Here is a 24,030-nt window from a genome sequence, read left to right as displayed (position 1 = left end):
TTGAAATTGTAGTTATCTTGCTCCAATTATTATAAAAATTTTATGGTAGCCTATTTAATGTGATGCTTGATTTGTGGTAAAAGTTTTAGCATTATTCCTGCGTATCTCACTGATTTACTATTTTACCTAAATTTATGCTAGCTAAATAGTTTAGCATCAATTTAAGTGTGTAAAAATATAAAAAAGATGCTTTCACTACCTTTGCACGATGTGTTGTTATATCATATGAACACTTCATAAGCCCATATCTTTATAATCTACATACATTTACTGATATATCATATTTTATAGGAATCCTAATCTAAATAAAAAAATAAAGCTAGCAACAAACTTCTCATGTTTTAATATAATCTATTTTTATTGTTAAATAAATATGTCTCCAAGCTACCTAATACTGTAAATATTAACTATATCATACCATATACGTCATGGTTATCAATAAAATAAATTATGGACTTTAAATTTTATAAAAAAGATAAATATAAATAGATATGTAATATTATGTCATCACTTTTTATGACCATTTGATGTTTTTCTCCCGTTGCAACGCACAGACATATTTACTAGTTTGACCTATATGTAATTTTTAGTCAGTATAATGGTCAAGATTAAAATGCTGAGTCAGTATATAGCTAAATTGACTTACTTTAATTATAGAAGTTTAGAGGGAGTAGTTCCAATGATGTCATTTGGTGATTGTTCAAATGACCATTTATCATTTAGCCTGAAAACAAATACTCCATACCTGTAATATAGCACATTATAATAATTTTAAGGTAAATTAAGACACATGTACCTTCATTACGTTATCGTCAACGTGGTGATTAATTGATAAATAAATAATATTTAATATAAAACTAGAAAACACAGCGCGGCATTGCCGTGCCATTTTTTGATGATCATTCGTGTCATAAATTTGTGTTTCCATGATCTAACCTCATGTAGCACATAAGGTAGTGAAATACTACCAAGGATAACTAAATGACCATAAAATCTCTGTTTTAGTTAAAAAAAGAACCTTATCTCGAATAGATGAGAGGTTATTTGGCCTGGTGATTTGGTCTTTTTATCCAAGTGTAATTGAATTTGTGAAGAGAATTTCATCATAAATGATGAGTGCAGTAACGTTTAGCTTAGGTAATATTGTCTCCCTTTATTTATTTATTTATTTATTTATTTTGTTACAAAAATATTTTAAAACAGATTAACCAATAATTACAATCCTCTAGGTTTTCATGCTTTTAGACTATGTGTTGAAGCATTGTATATATACTATGGCTTAGTCTACGGTAGTTAGCTTTTGCCTTGACGAGTGGTTGGCCTCGGCGTCGCCCACGTCCCGCACTCATGCGTGCCTAGAGCGCGCCTCTGTAAATCTGTATATGTAAACTCGATCCAGAGATCTATATGAGAGAATGTTGGCTCCCATTATTCTACATGGTATCAAAGAGCGCGGGTTTTCTCTCGCAACCGCCGTTCCTCGCTGATCGGATCTTCCTCCACGCTTGCCACGTCGCGCCCTCTTCTGTGCTCGTCGCGGCCGGTTCTTCCTTCTCCGCTGCCTCCTCGTCCCACGCACTTGCCGCGCTCCCCTGCCATGGATGCCAACCCCCTGCCCTCTTCGACGCTGATGTCTCTGACGTCGAATCCTCCTCCACCTCCTCCGTTGGCGGCGAGTCCTACACCGACCGCGGCTCCTGTGCCGCTCCCGGCCAACGTGCTGCAGACCGTCTACGTACATTCGGTCCCATGTTCCTGGCGAGCTTGACACTGCCGAATCGAATTACACCGAGTGGAGGTGCTTCTTCGACGCATTCATCGGCAAGTTCGGCCTCGGCTCTCATCTCTCCGCGATCCAAACTGGGTCATGATGGACCAATGCATCGATCCTCAGCTGGCTCTACAGCTCAATATCCAAGGACGTTCGTGCCATTGTCCGTGCCCCCAAGGCTACGGCATACACCATCTGGAACGCGATCCACGATCAGTTCCGGGATCATGAGCTTCACCGAGCAGTTTAACTTTACCTAGAGGCCGAGTTTCGGAGCTTGGTCCAAGGCCGACATGGACATCAAGACTTACACTGGCAAGCTGAAGCAGCTCGCTGTCGCTGATGCCTTGCGCGACGTCGCGCTGCTCGTGCGTGAGACGTCCCAAGTCCTCCGTAGTCTCTCCCCCAAGTATCGACACGTCGTACGTCCCTGTGATCACCGCTAAGAACCCTCCGCATACTTTTCTCTCCGCCCGCTCCTACTTGAGCAGTATGACAAGGAACATGCCAAATCCGCCGCGCAGCATGCTCTTCTCGCCGCCGGCTGTCGTCGGCCTCCTGCTCCAGCTACCGGTGATGGCGGTTTAGGCGCTGGCCAGGGTGCGCAACACTCCACCCCCACGGCCTTTGACAGTTAGACGGTCACCCAATGCACAGCTCCACACTCCACGTTCGGATGGCAAACGCGGTCGCGGACGTGGGCGTGGCCGCGGCGGTTACCAACACCAAGCCGGTTCCACCTCTTCTTCGCAGCCCCGAGCTCCCCCAGGCTGAACACCTGGCTGGCGTTAATCCGTGGACAGGGATGGTCCAGGCATGGCCTATGCTCTTCCGCGTTCCTGAACGCTGGTAATTTCACATCCTTCCGATCCCTCTCTGATTCGCCCTCCATCACTGTCGGCAACGGTGCCTGCTTCCAGTAACGCACCGTGCTTCCACTGCTATACCCACCGCTCGAACCCCTCTTCATCTCAACAACATCCTTGTTTCCCCTTCACTAGTGAAGAATAATCTCATCTCCGTTCGTTCTCTCTCTCGCGATAACAATGATATCCCGACCAGAACGGTGCTCCTCCGATGTAACAGCGCCGGTGATCACCCCATGGCGTCTTCCTCACCTTCGGCGCTGGTTTGCTATGGCGTCACCCTCGGTCGATCTTTGGCACCTGTGGCTTGGGCACCCTGGACGCCAAGCCCTTCGTCAGACCCTAACTCAGTTAGACTTTAGCTGTTCCAAGTCGTCCTCTCATTCTTGTCACACTTGTCAATTAGGCAAACATGTTCGCCTTCCTTTTTCATCTTCAGAGTCTGTCAGTTATGTACCCTTTCAAATAATTCATGCCGATGTGACTGTGGACATCACCTGTACCTAGCTGTTCTGGTTATAAATACTACCTTGTTTTGATTGATGTTCTCACCCATTATGTCTGGACTTTTCCATTGCGCTGTAAATCAGATGTTCTAGCTTGCTTGCCGTCCTTCCATGCATATGTTCGCACCCAATTTCAATTACCACTGATTTCTTTCCAATCCGATAATGGTAACGAGTTTGATAACCATGCTCTGCGCAATCATCTTCTTGCTCATGGTGTTGCCTTCCATTTATCTTGCCCTTACACTTCTGCCCAAAATGGCAAAGCCGAGCTAATTCTAATTTAAGAACTCTGAATGACTGCATTCGGAGTTTACTCCTTCATGCCGGAATGCCACCGCAATTCTGGGTCGAAGCTCTTTCTACTGCTACTCATCTAATCAACCGACGGCCATGCCGTGCCACTGGCCAACTCACACCATACCAGCGTCTGCTTGGTGCGCCTCCCAGCTACGAACATCTCTGGGTGTTTGGCTCTCTCTGCTTCCCGAATCAGATGGCCACCACTACCAAGTACCAACAAGCTCTGTGCTCGATCATCAGCTTGTGTGGTATCCTTCTGATCATCGTGGCTACCGCTGCTTCGATCTCACCACTCGTCGAGTTATCACATCCCCGGCACGTCACATTTGATGAGAACCAATTCCCGTTTCGACATGCTAGCCAGTGTCTTCTTCTGTAAATTCAGCGCCTACTGGTCATTGTCCGACAACAGAGGTCCGTGGTCTTGCAACCAACGGATCCCCATCCCACGGCCAACACTAATCCACATTCTGGGACGTCTTCATCTTCTCCTCCCTCACTGGTTCAGCCGGCATCGCATTCCTCTACTCCAGGCACTGAGAATGGCGCTGCGTTCCCCAGTGTTTCTATTCTGCCTAGAACGGCCAGCATGTCTGCTGCTGAGCCCAGTGCATCTGCTTCATCTTCTCCACAACCGATGCACCCAATGCTCACTCGAGCTCGAGCTGGCATCTACAAGCCAAATCCACGCTATGCACTCACCTCTACTTCTACTACAGCATCTTCATCTGCTGCCACTATTTCACCTGTGTCCTCATCTGTGCGCACTGCACTACGTGATCCACATTGGTACGCTGCCATGGAGAGCGAATTCAGTGCTCTCCAGGCCAATCGCACTTGGCGCCTTGTTGATCGCCCGGCCGGTGCACATATTATATCTGGCAAAATGGGTATTTACACACAAACTCAAGTCTGATGGCACGCTTGATCGATACAAAGCACGCTGGGTCGTCCGTGGCTTTACCCAGCGTGCCAGTGTTGATTTTGGTGAGAAGTTCACGCCGATCGTCAAACCGGCCACCATCCGCATCGTGCTTAACATCGCTGCCTCTCGCCAGTGGCCTGCGTTGATGCCTCCGATCCAGTGCCTTCCTTCATGGCAATCTGCAGGAGCATGTTCTCTGTCAGCAGCCCACGGGGTTTGTGGATCCAGCACGCCCAAATGTTGTCTGTCTCCTTGATAAGTCCCTCTATGGTCTCCGAAAAGCACCACGTGCTTAGTTTGATCGCTTTCCCACTTTCGCCATCAGCCTCGGCTTCAAAGCAACGCCCTCTGAATCCTCACTGTTCGTCCTGCGGCGTGGTGCTGACATTGCCTACCTCCTCCTCTATGATGATGACATGGTTCTCACTGGTTCTTGTGATGCTCTCCTCCAGTGCATTGTCGATCGCCTCCGTGCTGAGTTCGCGATTAAGGATCTCGGTGCTCTCCGATTCTTTCTTGGCATTGATGTGCAGTGTACGCCGGCTGGTTTTTACTTGTCTCAACAGCGGTACGCCGCAGACATTCTTGATCGTGCGGGTATGGCGAACTGCAAATCTGTACCAACACCGATTGATGCCAAAGGGAATGTTGGCTCCCATTATTCTACACTATGGACAGTAGCGTATGCTTAGCTTGGCCCAAGCAAAGTTCTATTCTCGAGCCTTTTGTCTTTCACCATTCCTTATGTAATGTTGAACATAACTCTGCAAGACATTTTTCAATATACAAATATGGAATATTACGCCAATTTTCAACACACCTCTAAGTAAATTGACACATAAAAGATCTGTGCACCTCCAATTTTCAATATGAAGCATAATGGTCGATGCTTCCTAAATCTCAAATTTGCAGTCTCATTTTGGGATCAGCAATGCAAACGTTTCAGAACGTACTAGTTCTCGAGATGGGAGCAGGCCTGTAGGCGCCGGGCAGGGTCGCCGGAGACCTGGTCGGCATGGTGCAGCACGGACGCGAGTGCAGTGATTGAGGATTCCAAAAGGGGCCTGCCGGCTGCCGCACCTTGGGTGGGTCATAGGAGGCGGTGGCGCCGACTTCCGCGGCATCGAGTGACACTGTCCGCGGCCCCCTTGTGGACGCTCCCTACGGTCGCTCATCGTCAATTCGTCATCGCTTGGCAGCTCGGGACTCGCCGACGATTCAAGCGGAGGAGAGGGAGGGAGCAGTGGCGAGTGGCGACCTCCACGGCCTTCAACGCTCCTGATGGGCGCCGCCTCGGCGATGTACGCGCCCGCCTCGCCTCGCCGTTCGGCTAAAACCGCCGGCCGTCACTGTAAAACTTTGGTTGCCATAGCAAAACTACCATTGAAAAACGTCTGAGGGTTATTTGAATAATTTTAGAAAATTGAGGAGATAAAGCGTCCTGTTTTAAAGTTAGGGTTAAGTAGTCCACCCTCAGGGAGGGGATGAAGTAGACTTTTTTCTAAAAAAAGAATAACATCAACTTTTACTAGCCTTCCACGTTGGAGTTAATTAGAATGGTGCAAAAATGAAAATGAAAATGGTAACCGAAGAAATAAAAACAAAAATGATAAAAATAATCAGAAACAAAAATGAAAATGATTTTACCATGTTTCAATTATTTTTGAAAACTGCCGTATTTAGCTGATAATTTACCATTATTAGTTACCGATTTAAAGACCTTAAATCATATAGATTATATAATACATATACTTTAGGTTCAGTTGACTCACATCTAAGTATCTCGTCTGCATATACAAGCACGTAAGACATATATTTTTCGAAAGGAACTATATATGGTACGCATTTCATCCATATAGGAACAACAAAGCAATCGGCCAATCACATATTACATCCGAGACTCTAACTAGTGACCACAAATACTAACAGACTCTAGGGTTTAGCTTGCTTGAGATTTAAGATGATGTGAACTGTGGCTTCAGCTTGTGGTCTTATCAATTGTAGCTTTATTTATATTGTCATGTGAGATAGATTGAATTCTATGGCTCTTCTAATATTCTAATGTTTAGCATGTTTATTATTTTTGAGAATATCGTTCTTATGGATTTCGATCATTATTGGTGTATTTTCGATCGATTACTAACATTTTTGAAATTACCAGAACATCATTGCCATATTTGTTTTCGACAATATCATATCGATTTTGTTTTCGAGAAAAAAATATGAAATTGAAGGTGATGTGGCCATTATATCGAATTGTTCTCATCTCTAAGAAGATCCAAACAAATTTGGATGGAAAGGAAGGCTCACCTAGATCACACGAGGGCCATGCAGATCCTAGGCTCGTCACCGCCCAGCAAACAATGGCTCCCATGACAACACGCTCGACAAGCAGCGGAAGTAGGGGATTTGCATGGCCCTCGTGCAATGGCAAAGCTAGGATTTGAAACTTAGGTATTCTCATTTTCACATCATTAAAAAAATTAAATCCATAGACTTAAAATATAGTAGCCAATAGCATTACAAATCAACAACTTTAAGTCAATATTTACTTTGTTGAATCTAGATTTCTAATTGAAATGCCAGTTTTTTATATGTTTTGAGCTTAAATATCCAAAAATATTATAGATTATAACATTATATATAGAATTGTATCAAAATAGTTAAATATTCCCAAAAATATCTGAGAAATGTCTCTAAATCCGCCCATGCCCTCGCAGCCAGTGCCCAGGACTAGCCCTTGCAACCACCGCCCATGACCCATCCAAAGTTTGATTTTCCCTCTGTCTATGAAAAAATATAATTAGAGAAATCATGATTTTCAAATAAGCTAAAATTTAATCAAATTTATAGTAAATAATATTGGAATTTATATCTCTAAATAAATTTATTATAAAAATATATTCTATAACTAATCTAATGGTATGTATTTTGTGGTGTTAGTTCTTTTTCTATAATTTTTGTTAAAATTTAAACACTTTGACTTTTCAAAATATAAGAATTATATTTTTTTAGAAACGGAGGGAATACAACTTTTTTTATGCGACACGACTTCGTGAAAACAAATTCATGGAACTAGCCAAGGAGAGAGAGAAAAAAGTTTGTGGGCAGGGCCCTTAGTGGTGGGCCACGACTATTTTGATATTTCTATATGAAGTGTCGTCCGTATTTGTCTGTCTCCCCTCCCCCACACCATCCACCCCCAATCTCTATATATTAGCCTTGTTTGGGTTCAGAGTGTAACGTTTTGAGGTATCATATAGAGGTACTATAGGGTGTTTCGATACTAATAAAAAATTATAGAATCTGTTATTCATTCACAAGATAAATTTATTAAGCCTAATTAATGTACACTTTATTATCAAATCATGTACTAATTAGGTTTAAAAGATTCATCTCACAAAATAGTCACAATCTATCCAATTCGTTGAGTAGAGGGTATAAACTTTTGAGGAAGGACCTAAATAAGGCAAAGGCAGTTCTTAGAATTCCCTACCAATTCATTCATTCATTTATTTATTTGCTGACTCTTATGTGCCAAGATACTCTTTGCGGCTTCCACTAAGACATTGGATTGTGCCAACTCCTCACGTGTATAATCAGAACTAACCTCCCCACACTGATAGTACCCGATGTATAAAACAATTTTCGAAAGCAATCCTGGAATGTGGTCTAAAGTCGCTAATCCTGTCTTTCTCCTCATGTTCCTACATTGATGTTCGAATGAGTTAACAGGAATACAGTAATAAGATCGTCTCTAATAGCATGTAGGAAGCTTTACAAATTGTATTTGCCTCGTATAAAACTAGAAACTGACCAACTCATTGTGTAGGAATCCAATGTCTTAAATTTGTTTCATAGTTATCGTTCTGTTGTCGGGCCCTTTGAACAACCACCATGAGGCGATCGCATGGGCAAAGGCGAGTAGGCGACTAAGTCAGAACGTGCTCGGAAGCTTGAGCAGGACTACAAGAAGGCTGCCAAGGACCGCCTCACTCGCCGCCAGGTCGAGTGTGAGATGTACCACAACAACAACGGGTGTGATGATGAACATCGTCCCGAGATAGACGTGTCACAGATCAAGGGTGTGGTTGGGCGGAGTGGCATATGCCTGATGGAGGTTTCGCGAGTGTGACGTACACTGGGGGTATCTGAATTTGCTTCTATCTGTGTTCATTCATGCCTGGTGGCGGTTTCGCGAGTTTGACGTACACCGGGGGTATCTGAATTGCCTTTCTATCTGTGTTCATTCGGTAGGTTGCCTTATATCTGTGTTCATTCGGTAGGTACTACTATCAGTGTGAGTCAAACTATGAGTGACGATCTTATCAGTGTCACAGTCAACTATGAGCAACTGAGTGACAATCAGTCTAACCTATAAATATGTAAATAATTGGATGCTCTTTTTGTTTTTGGTTCTAGCACTATAATGCACTACGATCTTATCAGATGTTTAGTGATCAGTCAACTTTGGGTACTCATGAATCTATTTCAGTCTACATATGCTTGTTTAGGGGCCATCCGTTTCACAGGGAATGGATGTCTGGAACTGTTCCGACCAGAAATATAGTGACAATTTATATAATCTTTAATCACCTGGATTGATTCCTGGTGGAATTATGTCAAAACGAATAAGTGCTTAATGGTTTTATGCCAATCACTTGCTTTGAGAACTGATTTTCCAAAGATAATAAGAAAAATGCATTGTGCATGTATTACAAACTCATCGACATGCAAAGTGTAGCAACGTACATACTGAGAGGAGATACAAACGTGTACGAAATGTGACCATTCACGCTAGAGGCTACTGCAAATCCACTGACCAACACGTAGAACCCTCATCACAGTCACTGCGCCTTCTTCTTAGCTTCTTTGGCGCGGCCCTTGGCGCGGATGGTGACGGACCTGTTTAGGAACATCCTGTCGGCGATAGGCTCGGGCACAAGGGAGATGAGGAGCCACACCAGTGCATGCCCCCAGTACGGCGTGCACCGCGGCTCGTACCCGATGTAGCGGACGGCGGCGCGGGCGTACGTCTCCGGCGACGGTGCCAGGAAGGTGGGTTTCCTGATGGACGCCAACTTCGTCGCCACCTGTATGGGTACCTGGATCGATCGAAGAACAACATACATATGACAAACATTAGTGTTGCGTATGTATTTATGGAGACAAGGCAAATAGCATAGCACTGTAGATATGATGGCTCCATATATAACAGCATTTCATGGCAGGAACGACAGCGAACATATCACGGCGATAGTAGTCAACTTCCTACAAATGTTTCTTCGAGTGTTACTGTCACGGCTGTGTTTATATTTGGAGTAGTTGGATGTTTCAAAGGGCTTCTGTCCAATAAATATGCATTATGCACATCGGTTTTCTTATTAGGGCCATCTGACAAGGGCTTTTGCAAGTATTGATAGGTACCCACAATCCAGTGCATCGAGCTCACTTGTACCATGCATAACTTGTTGTTCATTTTTTATAAAGCGTTTTTTAATTATCAAAGTTCATGATTTGACCAAGAATTAGTCGAATAAATGAAAGTTATGTGCCATGAATCAATATTAATATTACATTCGTATTTGAATCACTTGCTTGTTAGTGATTAGTATGTCTTATAAAAATGGACTGTATATGAGAATGTGGAAAGACCGTGGTAACTCATGTGCATTCAAGCATTCCATAACGAGAAGGGATACCCACAGAGAAGGGCAAAATTTATGCTTTGCATCAAGCAATTTAGATGGATGCAACGGAGAATTTAATATATTTTAAACATTTTTAGCAGTTAGGTAAATTGAGTGCATTGCCATCGAAAAGCGATTAATTCAGAGTTGATATTATTGGGTTTGTATTTAGCATCACTTGGTAATGATTATGATTTTATAACTACTAATGATATTGCAGAAAAAATATGGTCAAAATAGATATTAGCGAAAATAAATAAACAGCAAGAATATCTAAGTGTAACTGCTTGGTATAGAAAAGTTTAGATAAATTCAACAAAGAAATTTAAAAGTGTTACTTATTTATATTTTAAACTATTTTATCAGTTTGGTAGTGTGAGAATGCATTTTGCAAACAAAAAAGTTAGTTCACACACCTGGCATTGTACGTCTATGCCTTTGCTCTTGTATTCGACATATAGGCACCTCGAGAATTGGTCGACATACCTGGCAAATAAAAGAAACGAGTAGTCTCATCACCTGTTCTCATAAAAATATTTGTACAATGTGATGCAAATAGTCTAGCAGAGTTACCATAATCTTTTTATTCTATTTTTAGCTTGGGTCTTAGATGTAAATATTTGCAGTTTATAAACAACGTTGAGTTTCTTTAATTTTCTTTATAATCAGGAGAACACAATAATCAACACAGAAAACATATGAGACTAATTTGATGGTAAATGATCAAATTCTACTCTAAATTCCTTAGTCCATACTCCCTCCGTCCACGAAAGAATCAATTCCTAGGATCCGTGTCAGTCAAACTTTTTAAAGTTTGACTAACTTTATAGAAAAGAGTAACAACATCTATAATATAAAATGCACATTATATGAAAATATATTCTATGATGAATCTAATAATACTAATTTGATACTATAAATCTTAGCATTTTTTTCTAGAAATTTGGTCAAAGTTTAAAAAGTTTGACTTAGGACAACTCTAGAAATTGACTCTTTCGTGGACGGAGGGAGTACTTTCGTAAAAACAAAATAACTGACAACAGTAAATTATTCCTATTATTGCATAGTAATCTAGTGCTTCCATATGAGTATATGACCTCAAGAATTCATGTAAAAATCGTTTAGTTTTAGAAAAAAAATCTCCCGACAATTATACATACTTTACACAAATTAAATAAGCTCAGCGGCCTGAATGTGCTCTAAATAATAAGCTTATAAGCTTATTATTAGAGCATCTAATAATAAGCTTAGAGCAAGTATTATGGTGGGCTGTAAGCTGGCTAAATACTGATGTGGAGGAGAGAAGGGAGGAGAGAGAGGAGAAGCAGGCTGTAAGCTTACAGCCAGCTTAGACACAAAAACCAAGAAACTTTGTGAGAGAGATAAGTGAGCCATGTATTAATAGTGAATAGCTAACTATTGTATGGGTGAGCTGCAAGAAGGCTGTAAGGAACCTCACAGCCAGCAAGTGGACTGTATTATTAAACTTGCTCTTATGGAATTGTAGACCGTGCCTCATGTTTCCAGTGTATCTATGTTCACTTAACCAAAGGAAATGATCTACGTAATTATGGTCGTTTTATTAGTAGTAGAATTCAAAAGGTAAGTCCCATAAAGAACGTCGTCGTGCTAGCTAGTTGAGTCCCATACTCCCATGCCTATAGGAATAAATATCACCAACCAATAACAGGACGTATGAGCAATTAAGAAAGCATGTGAAAGATTCTTGTGGTCCATTTGTTTAAGAAAAAAATCGGGCATGTTTTGGGGGTGAAAGAGTCGTTGTAGCGGTGGGTCAGTTTGCTGGTAGAAAAGTCATGTCTACAAATATATTTATTGTAAGAGAAAAATATTAATAACTAGTAAATTCGAAGTAAAGCAAATATATTCTCGATCAATTGCCGGTGAACATGTTCTCGATCAATTGCCGCGTTGGCCTTTGTGGCTATATATGTTCATTTACTCTGCACTAGATATATCATCCTTTTAATATATCACGAGAAGTAGGGGTGTGCATGTTATTTTAATTCATCCTTTTAATATATCACGAGATGGACGCAGAACTGTAGACCGTACATCATTTCCAATCTATCCATGTTTGAAGTTATGTTCACTTAAAAGTTAAAACAAAGACCTTAAGTTTTTAATCTCAGGATTCTCCCATCACTACTGTTATCTAAAAAATAAATCCTAAATTTTTTGAAGCAGACAAAACAGAGGGAGTGAGCGAGCAGCACTAGCTACTTACGCCTTGGTGGCGACGTAGACGGTGTAGAGCGGGTCGGACGGCATGATGGCAGAGGCGCCGGAGCCCATGTTGACGATGGCTCCACGGCCGCGCTCCAGCATGCCGGGGAGCACGGCGTGCGTCACCCGCGTGACGGCCTCGACGTTGAGCCGTATCAGGCTCCGCGCCAGCGCCTCGTCCACCTCGTGGAAGTAGCGCGCGTACGGGTACGACCTGCCGACGTTGTTCACGAGCACGCCCACGTCGAGTCCCCGGAGGAACTCCCCGAGCGCGTCCACCTTCGCGGCGACGTCGTCGGCGTCGAAGTCGAGGACGAAGGTGCGGACCTGCGCGCCGGGGCGCCTGGACTTGAGGTCGGCCGCGACGGCGTCGAGCTTGTCGGGGCTCCGGCCCACGAGGACGACCCCGAGGTCGGCCGCGGCGAGGCGGAACGCGAGCGCGCGGCCGATGCCGTCCGTGGCGCCCGTGACGACGGCCCAGGCGCCGTACCGGCGGCGCAGTGGCTTCGCCGGGCGGAGGAACGCCGCGTACAGCCACAGCGCGAGGCGCGCCGCGGCGCGCGCCGACACCACGAGCCCCAGCGCTGCGAGCGCCAGCGCCCACGCGGGCTGCGCGTGCACGCAGGCCATGGAAGACACTCAGCAGGGAGCACCGCGAGCGCGCGGTTGCGCGGTGTGGGATGCTGCTGCGCACTGTATGCGAACGGGGTTGGACGACGGCTCAGCAACCCATTGTGAGCTGGGCCGCCGGGACAGCCTTTAAATTGTGAGCAGGTGGAGATATAACCCGAGAAGCATGTACAAGCACCCCATTGCACGTTTACGTGAGGGTTTTTTTTTAACGGGTACGTGAGGCTGGCCACGTATCCCGTATGATACGCTTGGGATACGCGATGGATACGTCTTCGTGAAGTATTGGAAAAAAAATACTAATTGCAAAAAAATTGAATACTTGGTCTGATATGTATCCATGCGATTTGATTAATGCCGATTCATATCCGCCACGGACGCCCGCCTAGACGCCCTGCTGCATGATTAGCTTCTAGTAATTTTAACATGACTTATTATATATATATATATATATATATACTATATAAAACGTATCCGTATATCAGTTTTTTTTATGGAAAAATAATATAACCGTGTACCCGTGCTGCGTCCCATTGTGAGCTGGGCTGGGCCGCCGGGACAGCCTTAATTGTGGAGTAAATTGTGGGCAGGTGGTGCGGTTTCGGTTGTTGATGTCGATGCACTGAAAAAACAGTGGGCAGGTGGTGCGGTTACGGTTGTTGAATGTCGATGCGCATTGAAAAAACTTGGTTGTGGAAATATCACACACAAATGGCACGCAGAGCACACAAAAATCTTTTGTTGTCTCAACGTTCCACGGATGAAAGAACACTGTTGAAAAGTTGTCAAAATCTGACAGATGGTAGGCACACAGAAACCTTTTGCTTTCTCGAAGTTGGATATGTCAAAATCCCACAGACGGCTGGCGGAACACACAGAAATCTTTTGCTTTCTCGAACACAGATTCAACAATATATTTTGCAAGCACATGTAATTCTTGCTTTCTCGAACACAGATTCGACAATAATATTTTGCAAGCACATGTACTTCGTGTAAGCAATAGAGCTCTATGCCGTGTGGAGGAATAAGATTGTTCACCTGAGCAGTGGGACAACAGGGCCTTGTTTAGTTCCCCAAAAATTTTGCAAAATTTTTCAGATTCTCCGTCACATCAAATCTTTAAACGTATGCATGAAGTTTAGATAAAAATAAAAACTAATTACACAGTTTGGTCGGAATTGACGAGATGAATCTTTTGAGCTTAGTTAGTCTATAATTGGATAATATTTGTCAAATACAAACGAAAGTGCTACTATTCCTATTTTGCAATAAATTTTGGAAGTAAACAAGGCCCAGACGGTCCAGATTGCACACGAATTCAACTTTCAACGTGAGTATACATACTATTAATCAAAAGAACTTGAGAATTTGGAACGATCGTTTAAACCTGTCTTACACTTAAACACTCGTTCAGAGCAAAAACTATCTTCCTGAGCTCTTCTGCTTGGGTTTCTTCATGTCCCTCATCAGTCTTCACCTCTTGCTCTTGGAACTAGCTGGCGCACTGGCCTCTTCCTGCAACACTCGTTTAAAGCTGGCTTCCGCTGACGCACTAGAATAGTAGCATCTTCTGCAACACTCGTTTAAAGCTGGCTTCCGCATACACACTCGTTCAGAACCATAACTACCTTCCTGCGCTCTTCTGCTTGGGTTTCTTGGTGTCCTTCTTGGAACTAGTTGAAGCACTGGCCTCTTCCTCAGCCTTCTGCTCAGCCTCCAGCACAGCCAGCTGAACATAATGCACAAGTGAGCCAATATATACTACAGCTCCGAATATTTTCTTTGCTTCATACCAGATAAAATAGCACAACACAGTTACCTCGTCAAGTATCGGCTTCAGTTCCTTGTATCGAGTTTCAGCAAGATCAAAACCATCTTTGCGAAGCTCCTGCCATTGTATGTACAGGATTACATACAACACATTTTCTTAAGGATAATATAGTAGCTGATTAATGATGGAAATTCAAGAGACGGAAACTAACCTTTCCAGTGTGTTGAGTGTGCTCGTAGGCAGCCATTTGCCAGTACATATTTGTCCTCTTGTAGAAATCTCTCAATGATTCTCCAGGCTTTCAGAATAAACAAAAGGAAATATAAGTAAAACAATATGTTGGTTTTGTTAACTGCAGGTAACGAATGGTTGCCCATGATTTTCTCAAGAACAAACATATGATGATATGAAGGACAAGAGCCAACTAATGAAAAGGAAAACAATAAATCTAAAAGTGCCAGAAAATAAACCAAACTAAGGCCTTGTTTAGTTCACAAAAATTTTCAAGATTCCTCGTCACATCGAATCTTTGGTCGCATGCATGGAGCATTAAATATAAACGAAAATAAAAACTAATTGCACAGTTTACCTGTAATTTGTGAGATAAATCTTTTGAGCCTAATTAGTCCGTGATTGGACAATGTTTGTCAAAAAAAAAACGAAAGTGCTACAATAGCCAAAAACCACACTTTTTGCAAAGTGAACAAGGCTTAAGTACAACATTACCACTGGAGTCCTTTGAGAATCAGAAAGGCCAAGGATGACCCTGATTTGTTCTATCCGAGCACGCTTCTCTTTTCTACGCATGGTCTTAGTTTCACCCTTCAGCAGAGACACAGCACTAGACACGTTCTTCGCAGCATCTTCATCAGACTACAAAGGCATGTGAGGATCACAGATAAATAACCATATGCTAACTGTAGTCGCTAATGGAAAAGGACACACCTAAGGAATGTCCAAGTATCAAGCTGGACTAACTCATAAGAAGCCTAGGACAGGAGCATTCCTAACCACAAATATTTCTGCTACAACAGTCACCTCCTTTTATCTATTTTTTAGAAGCTACTGTTAGTTTTGACATATGGAAAAAATGCATGAACGCAACACTTTTAAGTCCAGTTAGATACTGTAGATGAATTGGTCTATAGCTACACAATATTAGCAAAACACATACACCTAAACTCAATCTAATACAGCGGGTCGAAAAGTACCAGATGTTTTGGTTTCAGACAAAATTGCCGGGACATGGAAAGTAAGATCCCATTGCTTTCAAATAATATTCTGACAAAATATGTTCTATAAGATGTTAAATCTAAGACCTGCCTGATTGATAATAATTTGTAACCCAGATTACCACAGCAAGATTTTGTCCAGTACAACCTGATACAGGATCGAATTGGGATCCAAAGAAGCAGGGTACGAGAACTACAAGTACTATTACATACCTCTTCATCATCTTCATCTGTCTGGCTAGCATCCCCCTCTTCATTTTCATCATCATCAGCCTCATCATCATCATCATCATCCTCTTCCTCAGAAATTTCTAACCATTCAGATTCTGAGGCCTGAATAAAAAGGATGTAATATGACTAGAAGTTAATTTGTTTGTCTCGTATTTCTATTGAAATATATAATAATGTTAATTAACACAAAATGGCAAGAAGAGATCCAGTTTGTCACTGACCGATATGATGCACTTCCACTCATCAAGTTTGCTAAGGTTAAGTGAATATAGATCATCAAGAGTAATTTCTCTATCTTTCACTTCCATCATTCCTCCATACAAGTAGAGCATATCTTTCCCTACGGCCATGCATGCATTGATACGACCACTGGGCTTCACCGCCTGCCATACCAAAAGTCAATGAGCAACAGAAGTGTCACTGAAATGCAAATGCAAAGATCGAAATAAACCTCCAACGATGCTTCTTGTGCTGTTGAATCAGAGAGAACATCAATACTTCTGCTTGAGCCATCTTTAGTGATATTCAGATTCTTGGTCAACTGATTTGAAACTCCATTGACTTCAGGTTGTCCTTCAATAGCTTGTTCTAAGTCCTCCATGACCTCATCACCCTCATTATCAACAACATTAGCTTCTACATCATTCGTTGATTCTTTTCTTTTGATATTCCTTGCCTGTGCAAGGAAACCAGTATTAAATATGCACATTTTCAACAGCAATGGACTTAGCACGTGCTTTAAGCAAACAGCCAAAGACCCATGGGTTTTAGGATATTTAAAGTTCAAAATTTAAAACATATGCACATTTTCAACAGCTATACAGTATACTTAGTCTTGCTTTTTCAAATAAAAGAATAAATATCTGTAAAATACTTGATACAATAAATTTCTATCTACATCTTTAGATTCACCAACCATGACTAATGGGATGGCATAGGAATCACCTTGGTTTTAGCAGGCTTGTCTTTCCTGAGCTCTAGCGGATACCTGAGATATTCAAGGGGAACAATTGATTCAGCATACAAACAGAATACACAAACTAAACAAGGAAGCAAAACCTTTCAGGTCTAGGCTCCAATCACATTTAAATTGTGGACAGAGAAAAGTAGTCAGTGCCAACAAAATCAAATGTCATCATTATAATAATCACACCAGAGAGTAAAGCATGTGCCTTGGACAAGGGATTCCAGTATTTTACATATGTCCAAAATAGCTATGTTATCGAGAGAACTACAAGAAGATTGCAAGGCATGTTCAACCCAAGGTGCTGAATGAATAAAAAAATATACAAATCAGTTGCAAAGGATTACTATTTTCAAATAGAACTATAACAGTTCGTGTGTTTTGATTTAACAATGCTCCAAGTTGATCAAAATGTCCAGCCATATATTAGTGTTGGTATGAGCTAAAAAGTAGCAGTAGTACTGTACTGATCATATACAACCATAGAAGGAATAGCCTCAAAAAACAGAAAAAAAAATTGGCATAAAATTATATTAACTATATTTACTTTAACAAAAATCAAATTGCACAAATCTGCATTAATGATGCTAAGAGGATCGCACCAACGGTGGTTATCCAATTGAAAACCATACAGCTCATTCATGAACATGCTCATAATGACGTCACCTGCAAACCAAGACAGGAGAATGGTAAGCATAGTTTGAAAAGATATATACATAGGTAGCAATTGACTACAAAATAAAAATATGAAGCTACTTCTCATTTTCTAAGCCAGTTTTTTCCTAGCATGATGAGTGTGAGTTAAATAACTTAACTTATTATTGCACGGTGTACCTCTACAGAACATTACAGTTCAACGACAATCAACCGACTTGATACCAACATTCAAATGTAAATATCATAGTTCCTATTCTCTAGTATCTACTTCTGTTTGCAGCAGGAAACACCGATATGAGGGGAAAGCAAACCATTAAATTATTTAATTATCTATCAAGCTAACGTAAAAATAGCATAGACCAAGAATTAAAGCATATCATAAATTCAGTTACTGCCTAAACACTCAGAGCCCTGTGTTGATCTGCTCATTATGCTTTGGTTTTTTTTCTAATTTTTCAGTCTTTGATTCAACACATATCATGCAATTGGGTGGCTTTTGTCAGATTTTTTTTTTCTTTTTGTCCTTTAGACCATTAGGTCTTAAACTATGAACTAGAATATTCAGGTGAACAACAGAACACCCGAGTTACCAAAATAAATGAAGTTTTAATCATTTAATGACCAAATAGAAAAACAGAATAAACATGCATTTCTAATATACAGCTAAGCATGTAGCACAGGTGCAGAGAGCTTGGTTATGAGTAACCTTCAACTTCCATATCTACCACACCACCAAAAAGAACAGCCCTTTTCTTGTGCACACACATTGAAAAGCCAGCTCTAGGACCAGGTGGCATCCCAGCCTTCTTAACCTATTAACAATTCAAATTAACAAAGTAAATATGAAAAACACTCGATGGGGACCTGCTTTTGAAGCATAACTCAAAATATTGTCAATATAAAATTCTGGGACATAAGTACACGGAAAGATAAAAATTAACAGATATAACATTTAATATGATTATATAAATGTAAGTGTCGACCTTATTCCACTCCCAAGTACGAGGATCAAGAGACCACATATCTGCATGAACTGTTCCTTTTTCTTTGTCAGAAGAAACTTCTTTAAAATATCCACCATATAGATATATCTGCAAAAAAACGTAAAGGAATTTGAAAATATAACTAGTAAGAAAACAATGCATAACCAATAGTTCTTGGCATCTAATGCACCATAAGACCATAAAATGTCACATAGCTAATTTGATATTAACCAGTCAGCATAAAAAGTGTTATGACTTGTTGAGTCATTAAAAAACTTATCATTTGATTGAACAATGATGTGCACATGATTGTGTCGTCATTTGATTGAACAAAGATGTGCACATGATTGTATCATCCTAACAATGATGTGCACATGATTGTGTCAGCATGACATATTGACATAACATGCTAGTACAGATGATTCAAAAGGGAACCAATTCTCACATAAGAAGTTCAATGTCCAACAATAAGAGCTCTCACGAAAACTTGTAGCACAGAACAGTTCAAAAGTTTAGATAGTGTTAAAAAAAATATCATGCACCGTCCATAAAAATCTAAGAAGACAGAAAATACATGCTTGCCTGATCTTGGTAAACAGCAAGCTGAAAGCCACTTCTTGGACTTGGCCACAGGCACCCAGGTCGAGGCTTGATTTCCTCCCACTAAAATATCAAAGTGCTCAATAAGAACATTCAAAATGAGGCTTATGTGTTACTACGAGAGATTATGCAGTTATCAGTAGTAAATGAAGATAAACAAGGTTTACTCACCTTGAAATGGTCCAAATCAAAAACATGCAGATCATTGTAGTACCTGTGGAAGGATATATTCAGAAGATATTCTATGCTATCAGTTTATTTTCTGTCACTTTGTGGATTATCAACTGTAAGAATCCATAACTCATAATTTTCCGGTAACTCCCATTCCCTCTCGAACAAGATCCAGAAATAAATATTAATCAAGCAATCACATCACCACATCAGAAATGAGAGTTCCATACAAATTAACTCCACTGACCTCACTTCCCTAAGAGTGTCATAAAAGCCACCAAATAGAACAATCTTGTGCTTGTAAAGAACCTGCAAAAAAGATAAACAAAGAATGTCTTAAACTGGCTAGATGGTAATATAAAAGTATAATATGGGATAAGCATGGGAAACAAATTAATATACATGTATGCTGTCCTCTTAAAATTGTCAGAATAATATTGAGAAATGGAAACATTTCTCAATGGTGTATATCTATAATACATATCAGTCATGATAACTCAACCATGTACTTAAAGAACTCCAGAGATTGAATGCAATTTTTCCTATTTCTCATGGTTATCAAGGCAATAAAGCAAGGCATGGCGACTGACTACCGCCTTACACTTAAGCGACTAAAGCGTGAGGCGAGGCGGCGCCTTAAGAATTTTTTTTAAAAAAAAAACTTAAAGTAGCAGCTTAGAGCAGTAGATGATGAAGAAAAAAGAAAAGGAAAAAGTAAAAAGAAAGGAGTAAGAAATGGGCTGGCCCAGCCCACCAGGCAGCCCATGTGCCCCTACCTCCCTCCCTCGCTCTCGCTCTCTCAGTTCTCCACCACTACCATTCTGCCTCCGCTGGTCAGCACTCTCACATTGACAGCTGCCATCGTCGCCTTCCAGATTGAGCAATTGGCACGCAGATGGAAGAAATCAAGCCAGCAAAAGCTTAGCAGGTCAGCAGCAGAATTGATGAGGAGACGGCAGAATAGAGGGGGCACCACCACGTCAGCATGCGCATAGAGGCAACACTTAAGCGACACCTTAGTAACCATGTCATTTCTCATATTTAAGCGCCTTAGCTTTTCAAATACATATTGCAACCAGTTAAGAACTACTAAACATTACCTTCAACTAGCAACAGGAACAAATGTTTTGTACAATTTCTAGTACAACCATGCTCATAATAGAGGAGACGGCAGAATAGAGGGGGCACCACCACATCAGCATGCGCATAGAGGCAACACTTAAGTGACACCTTAGTAACCATGTCATTTCTCATATTTAAGTGCCTTAGCTTTTCAAATACATATTGCAACCAGTTAAGAACTACTAAACATTACCTTCAACTAGCAACAGGAACAAATGTTTTGTACAATTTCTAGTACAACAGAAAAATTATACTTTGTCCATGCTCATAATACATTAATGCATAAAAGATTAGGAGAATGGAATTCCACAGTGAATAGATGATTTTGACAAAAGACACTAACCATCCTGTGTCCTGAACGTGCACTTGGACAGCCCTTTGCAAGAATTTGCTCCCATTGATTTGTTTTCAGATCCAATGTCCAAAAGTCCTACGAAAAATTAGTCAAGGAATAAGGAAAGGCACCACCTTTTATGATTGTTGCAATGTTGCATCAAGATATGTAGTGCAGTTTGACATTGATCCCTCAATGCTAAGGAAGTTTCTACTTCTCGAGTTATAAATGGGAGAAAGAGTTCAAAGATTAGTGTCTACAAGAGAAATTGGAATTAAAATAATGTAACTTTCTCAAAAAAAAAAAGATATTCATGTATACAAATGAGTGTCATTACTATATCTAGGTTCAAAATTGAAAATGCAAGTCAAATAAATACATATTTTGCTTGTAACAAAGGTGTATACCTGATGTCAAGAAAACATTCCAAAAACGACAATGAAAAGTTAAACTATCATACTTAGGTTATACCTTGTAATGATGAAAACGTTCTTGGTTTGGTGAAGTAAACTCCCCACCTAAAATATCAACAAAGGAAAAGGTGTTAATAACATATACAGTACACTGAAACAGCATGTTACCCAGAGTAAAGTTCTATTACCAAACATGTATATATTATTCTTCCAGGCTACTGTCTGGTGAGCACTTCGTGGAGGTGGACTGTTAGGGCTAGATACCAATTTCCATTCATTTTTCTCTACATCATAGCGATAAAGATCACCATAAACAAAGGTCTGCACAGATAGGATCACAATATTATTCATCAACACAACATAGTACTCCCTCTGTTCCAAATTATATATAGTTCACTTTAGTTTTGTCCAAAGTCAAACTTCTATAGTTTTGACCAAGCTTTTAGAAAAATATACTAACATCTATAAATTCAAATAAATGTTCTACCAAGACATTTCATGGAGAATTCAATGAAACTAATTTGATGTTCTAGATGTTTGTGCATTTCTTTATATAAATTTGGTCAAAGTTAAAGAAGTTTGACTTAGGACAAAACCATAGTGAACTATAGTTTAGAACGGAGGGAGTATATGTCAAGAAAAATATGATAAAAATCAAAGGAAGCTAAGCAACCCATTGCATTAGAATGAGAACTGCCGAGTCTGCAAAATATAAATTATAAATTGAAAGAAAATTTTCAAAAAACTATGAAAGGATCATAATAAAACCACTAAGATGTATTAGACATCACTAAATCACAAAAGATGTGGTCTGCACCTTGCTACCATTGTAGAACTCTCCCCCATACAGGATCAACTCTGTCTCTTTCAGTGGGTTAACGGTAAGCTGCAAAATGGAATGTAAGATTTCAAAACAAAATCCTCCAGATTTACTTGGCGAGCTAGAATTTTATATGCAAAGTTAATACTTAGATGGCGAAAAGATACATAGTACTGAAAACAATTACCCTGTAAAAAGGACTTAATCAAGCGAAGGTCACAAGCTCAACTGAGATTTAGCACAAATGAAAGGTTCAGTTATGTAACCCAAAAGATCACCAGATTTCATAAATAGCTTCAATTTTAAAAAACTGCTATCTTGTCCTATAGAAACTCATTGACTCATTTGTGAGAAGTTCAGAGATCATAAATTCTAAGAACCAAACAAGACCAGTTGAATTACAGAAGTGAGAAGTACCACAAGATAAGTAAAGTGCAGAAGTAAGCTAACTTAATTCATTGTCGTTTGAAGCATTGAGGTGCCTTACCGAGCAATTGGACCGAGGAGATGGTGCAGGAACATTCTCCTCCACATGAACCTCCTTCTTCTTCGCCTCTTCCTTCTGTATGCTCCTCTGGAGTTAAGAGGCAGAAGTGCATCAAATGGGGAAAAATACAACGGTGGCAACTTGCAAAGTTATCAGATGTAAAGCAGCAATGCCACTAAATGCACAGGCAGCGAGCACAGACAGAGCTGACTAGCTGACCCGCAGCTAAAAACAACGCGGAAGGGTTCGAAAAGCCGCTAATTCACGCAAACATCGCGTGCCTAGCAGCGTAGGTGACTTCAGCCGCCGCCAGCCCAGCGACACGCTGAGCACTGCAAAACGAGCAGCCGCGACTGCACCATACGTGACCCAAATTGGAGCACATATATGGAAAGAGGCGGGAAGGAGAGAACACCGACAAGGATGGCGTCGATGTCGTCCTCCTCGCCGACCTTGCGGGCCTCCCGGCGGGCGCGCTTCTCCTCACCCTTGGCCGTCTTCCGCTCCGTCTTCTCCTTCCCCTTCCCAGGCTTCTTCTGCTTCTTCCCCATCCTCTCCCTGCGGAGGTGGGCCCAATGAAGGACACGGACTCGGGTGCTCAGTTTTGCACAGCAGGAAGGGAAGAGAAGGGGATGGCATACCTCGTGGGTGCTCGTCGCCGGAAAGGCACCGACGAAGACCTGCGCAACTGGGCGTAGGGCGGCGGCGGCGCGAGGTGAACGGGAGAAGAAAAACGGCAAACAGCTGCGAGCGCAGGAGACTGAGAGCGGTTGTCCTGGGCCTGTTGACAGATAGCTTCTCCGCGCGCTACTGGGCCGGGTTTTTTTTCAGCAGGTTCACGGACATGACTACGCCGGTGCTTTAGGGAGAGCGGCCCATGAAACTGGTTTCCTTTTTATTTTCTTTTTTTCTTTTTTCTTGTACCCTTATTTCATTATTAAGGCGAAGACGATCAACAAGATCCGGCTGTTCCACGCCACTGACAAGATGCTAGCATGCAGGACCAACCAAGAATTTTTTTGACAAGCTAGAGCTAGAGCCTAGCAGCTACAACACACACTCTCGCATTGCTTTTTTTTGTAGAAAGCTCGACCAACAAGAAAAAGTGTTTGGCCCAAGCCAAAAAGAGGTTGATCCACTTCATTCGCCAAGCCAATGATCTTCACGTCACCGGTAGAATTTGTGATCATGGGTACAACAAGGCAAAGTGCTGTAACCACATGGTCTACTCAATGTTCTGCCCTTGACGTCGACGTCTCTCAGGAGAGAGCATTTGTATCACTTCCCACCTCATAAGGGACATCGGC

At 41.4% G+C, this 24,030-nt stretch overlaps 2 protein-coding genes across 2 annotated transcripts; both read right to left on the bottom strand.

The window, feature by feature from the left end:
• LOC8060163 (very-long-chain 3-oxoacyl-CoA reductase 1) lies at positions 9,011-13,079 on the bottom strand. Its single transcript, XM_002446642.2, has 3 exons — positions 12,310-13,079; positions 10,478-10,547; positions 9,011-9,476 (listed from the first exon to the last, which is right to left on the bottom strand). The coding sequence occupies exons 1-3, from the start codon at positions 12,936-12,938 to the stop codon at positions 9,219-9,221; spliced, it is 957 nt and encodes a 318-aa protein (XP_002446687.1). The 5' UTR covers positions 12,939-13,079; the 3' UTR covers positions 9,011-9,218.
• LOC110436571 (kelch domain-containing protein 4) lies at positions 14,132-23,509 on the bottom strand. Its single transcript, XM_021463901.1, has 21 exons — positions 23,365-23,509; positions 23,143-23,281; positions 22,724-22,810; positions 22,234-22,302; positions 21,605-21,737; positions 21,475-21,521; positions 21,013-21,099; positions 19,795-19,856; positions 19,548-19,590; positions 19,359-19,439; positions 18,777-18,884; positions 18,500-18,605; positions 17,739-17,802; positions 17,118-17,160; positions 16,624-16,848; positions 16,394-16,555; positions 16,155-16,274; positions 15,436-15,582; positions 14,921-15,007; positions 14,758-14,826; positions 14,132-14,667 (listed from the first exon to the last, which is right to left on the bottom strand). The coding sequence occupies exons 2-21, from the start codon at positions 23,272-23,274 to the stop codon at positions 14,563-14,565; spliced, it is 1,977 nt and encodes a 658-aa protein (XP_021319576.1). The 5' UTR covers positions 23,275-23,281; positions 23,365-23,509; the 3' UTR covers positions 14,132-14,562.

The sequence above is a fragment of the Sorghum bicolor genome, chromosome 6 (assembly GCF_000003195.3).
Source record: "Sorghum bicolor cultivar BTx623 chromosome 6, Sorghum_bicolor_NCBIv3, whole genome shotgun sequence".
Taxonomy (NCBI): Eukaryota; Viridiplantae; Streptophyta; class Magnoliopsida; order Poales; family Poaceae; genus Sorghum; species Sorghum bicolor.
The sequence above is the reverse complement of the archived record's forward strand: the minus strand, read 5'-3'. Positions and strand labels throughout refer to the sequence as shown.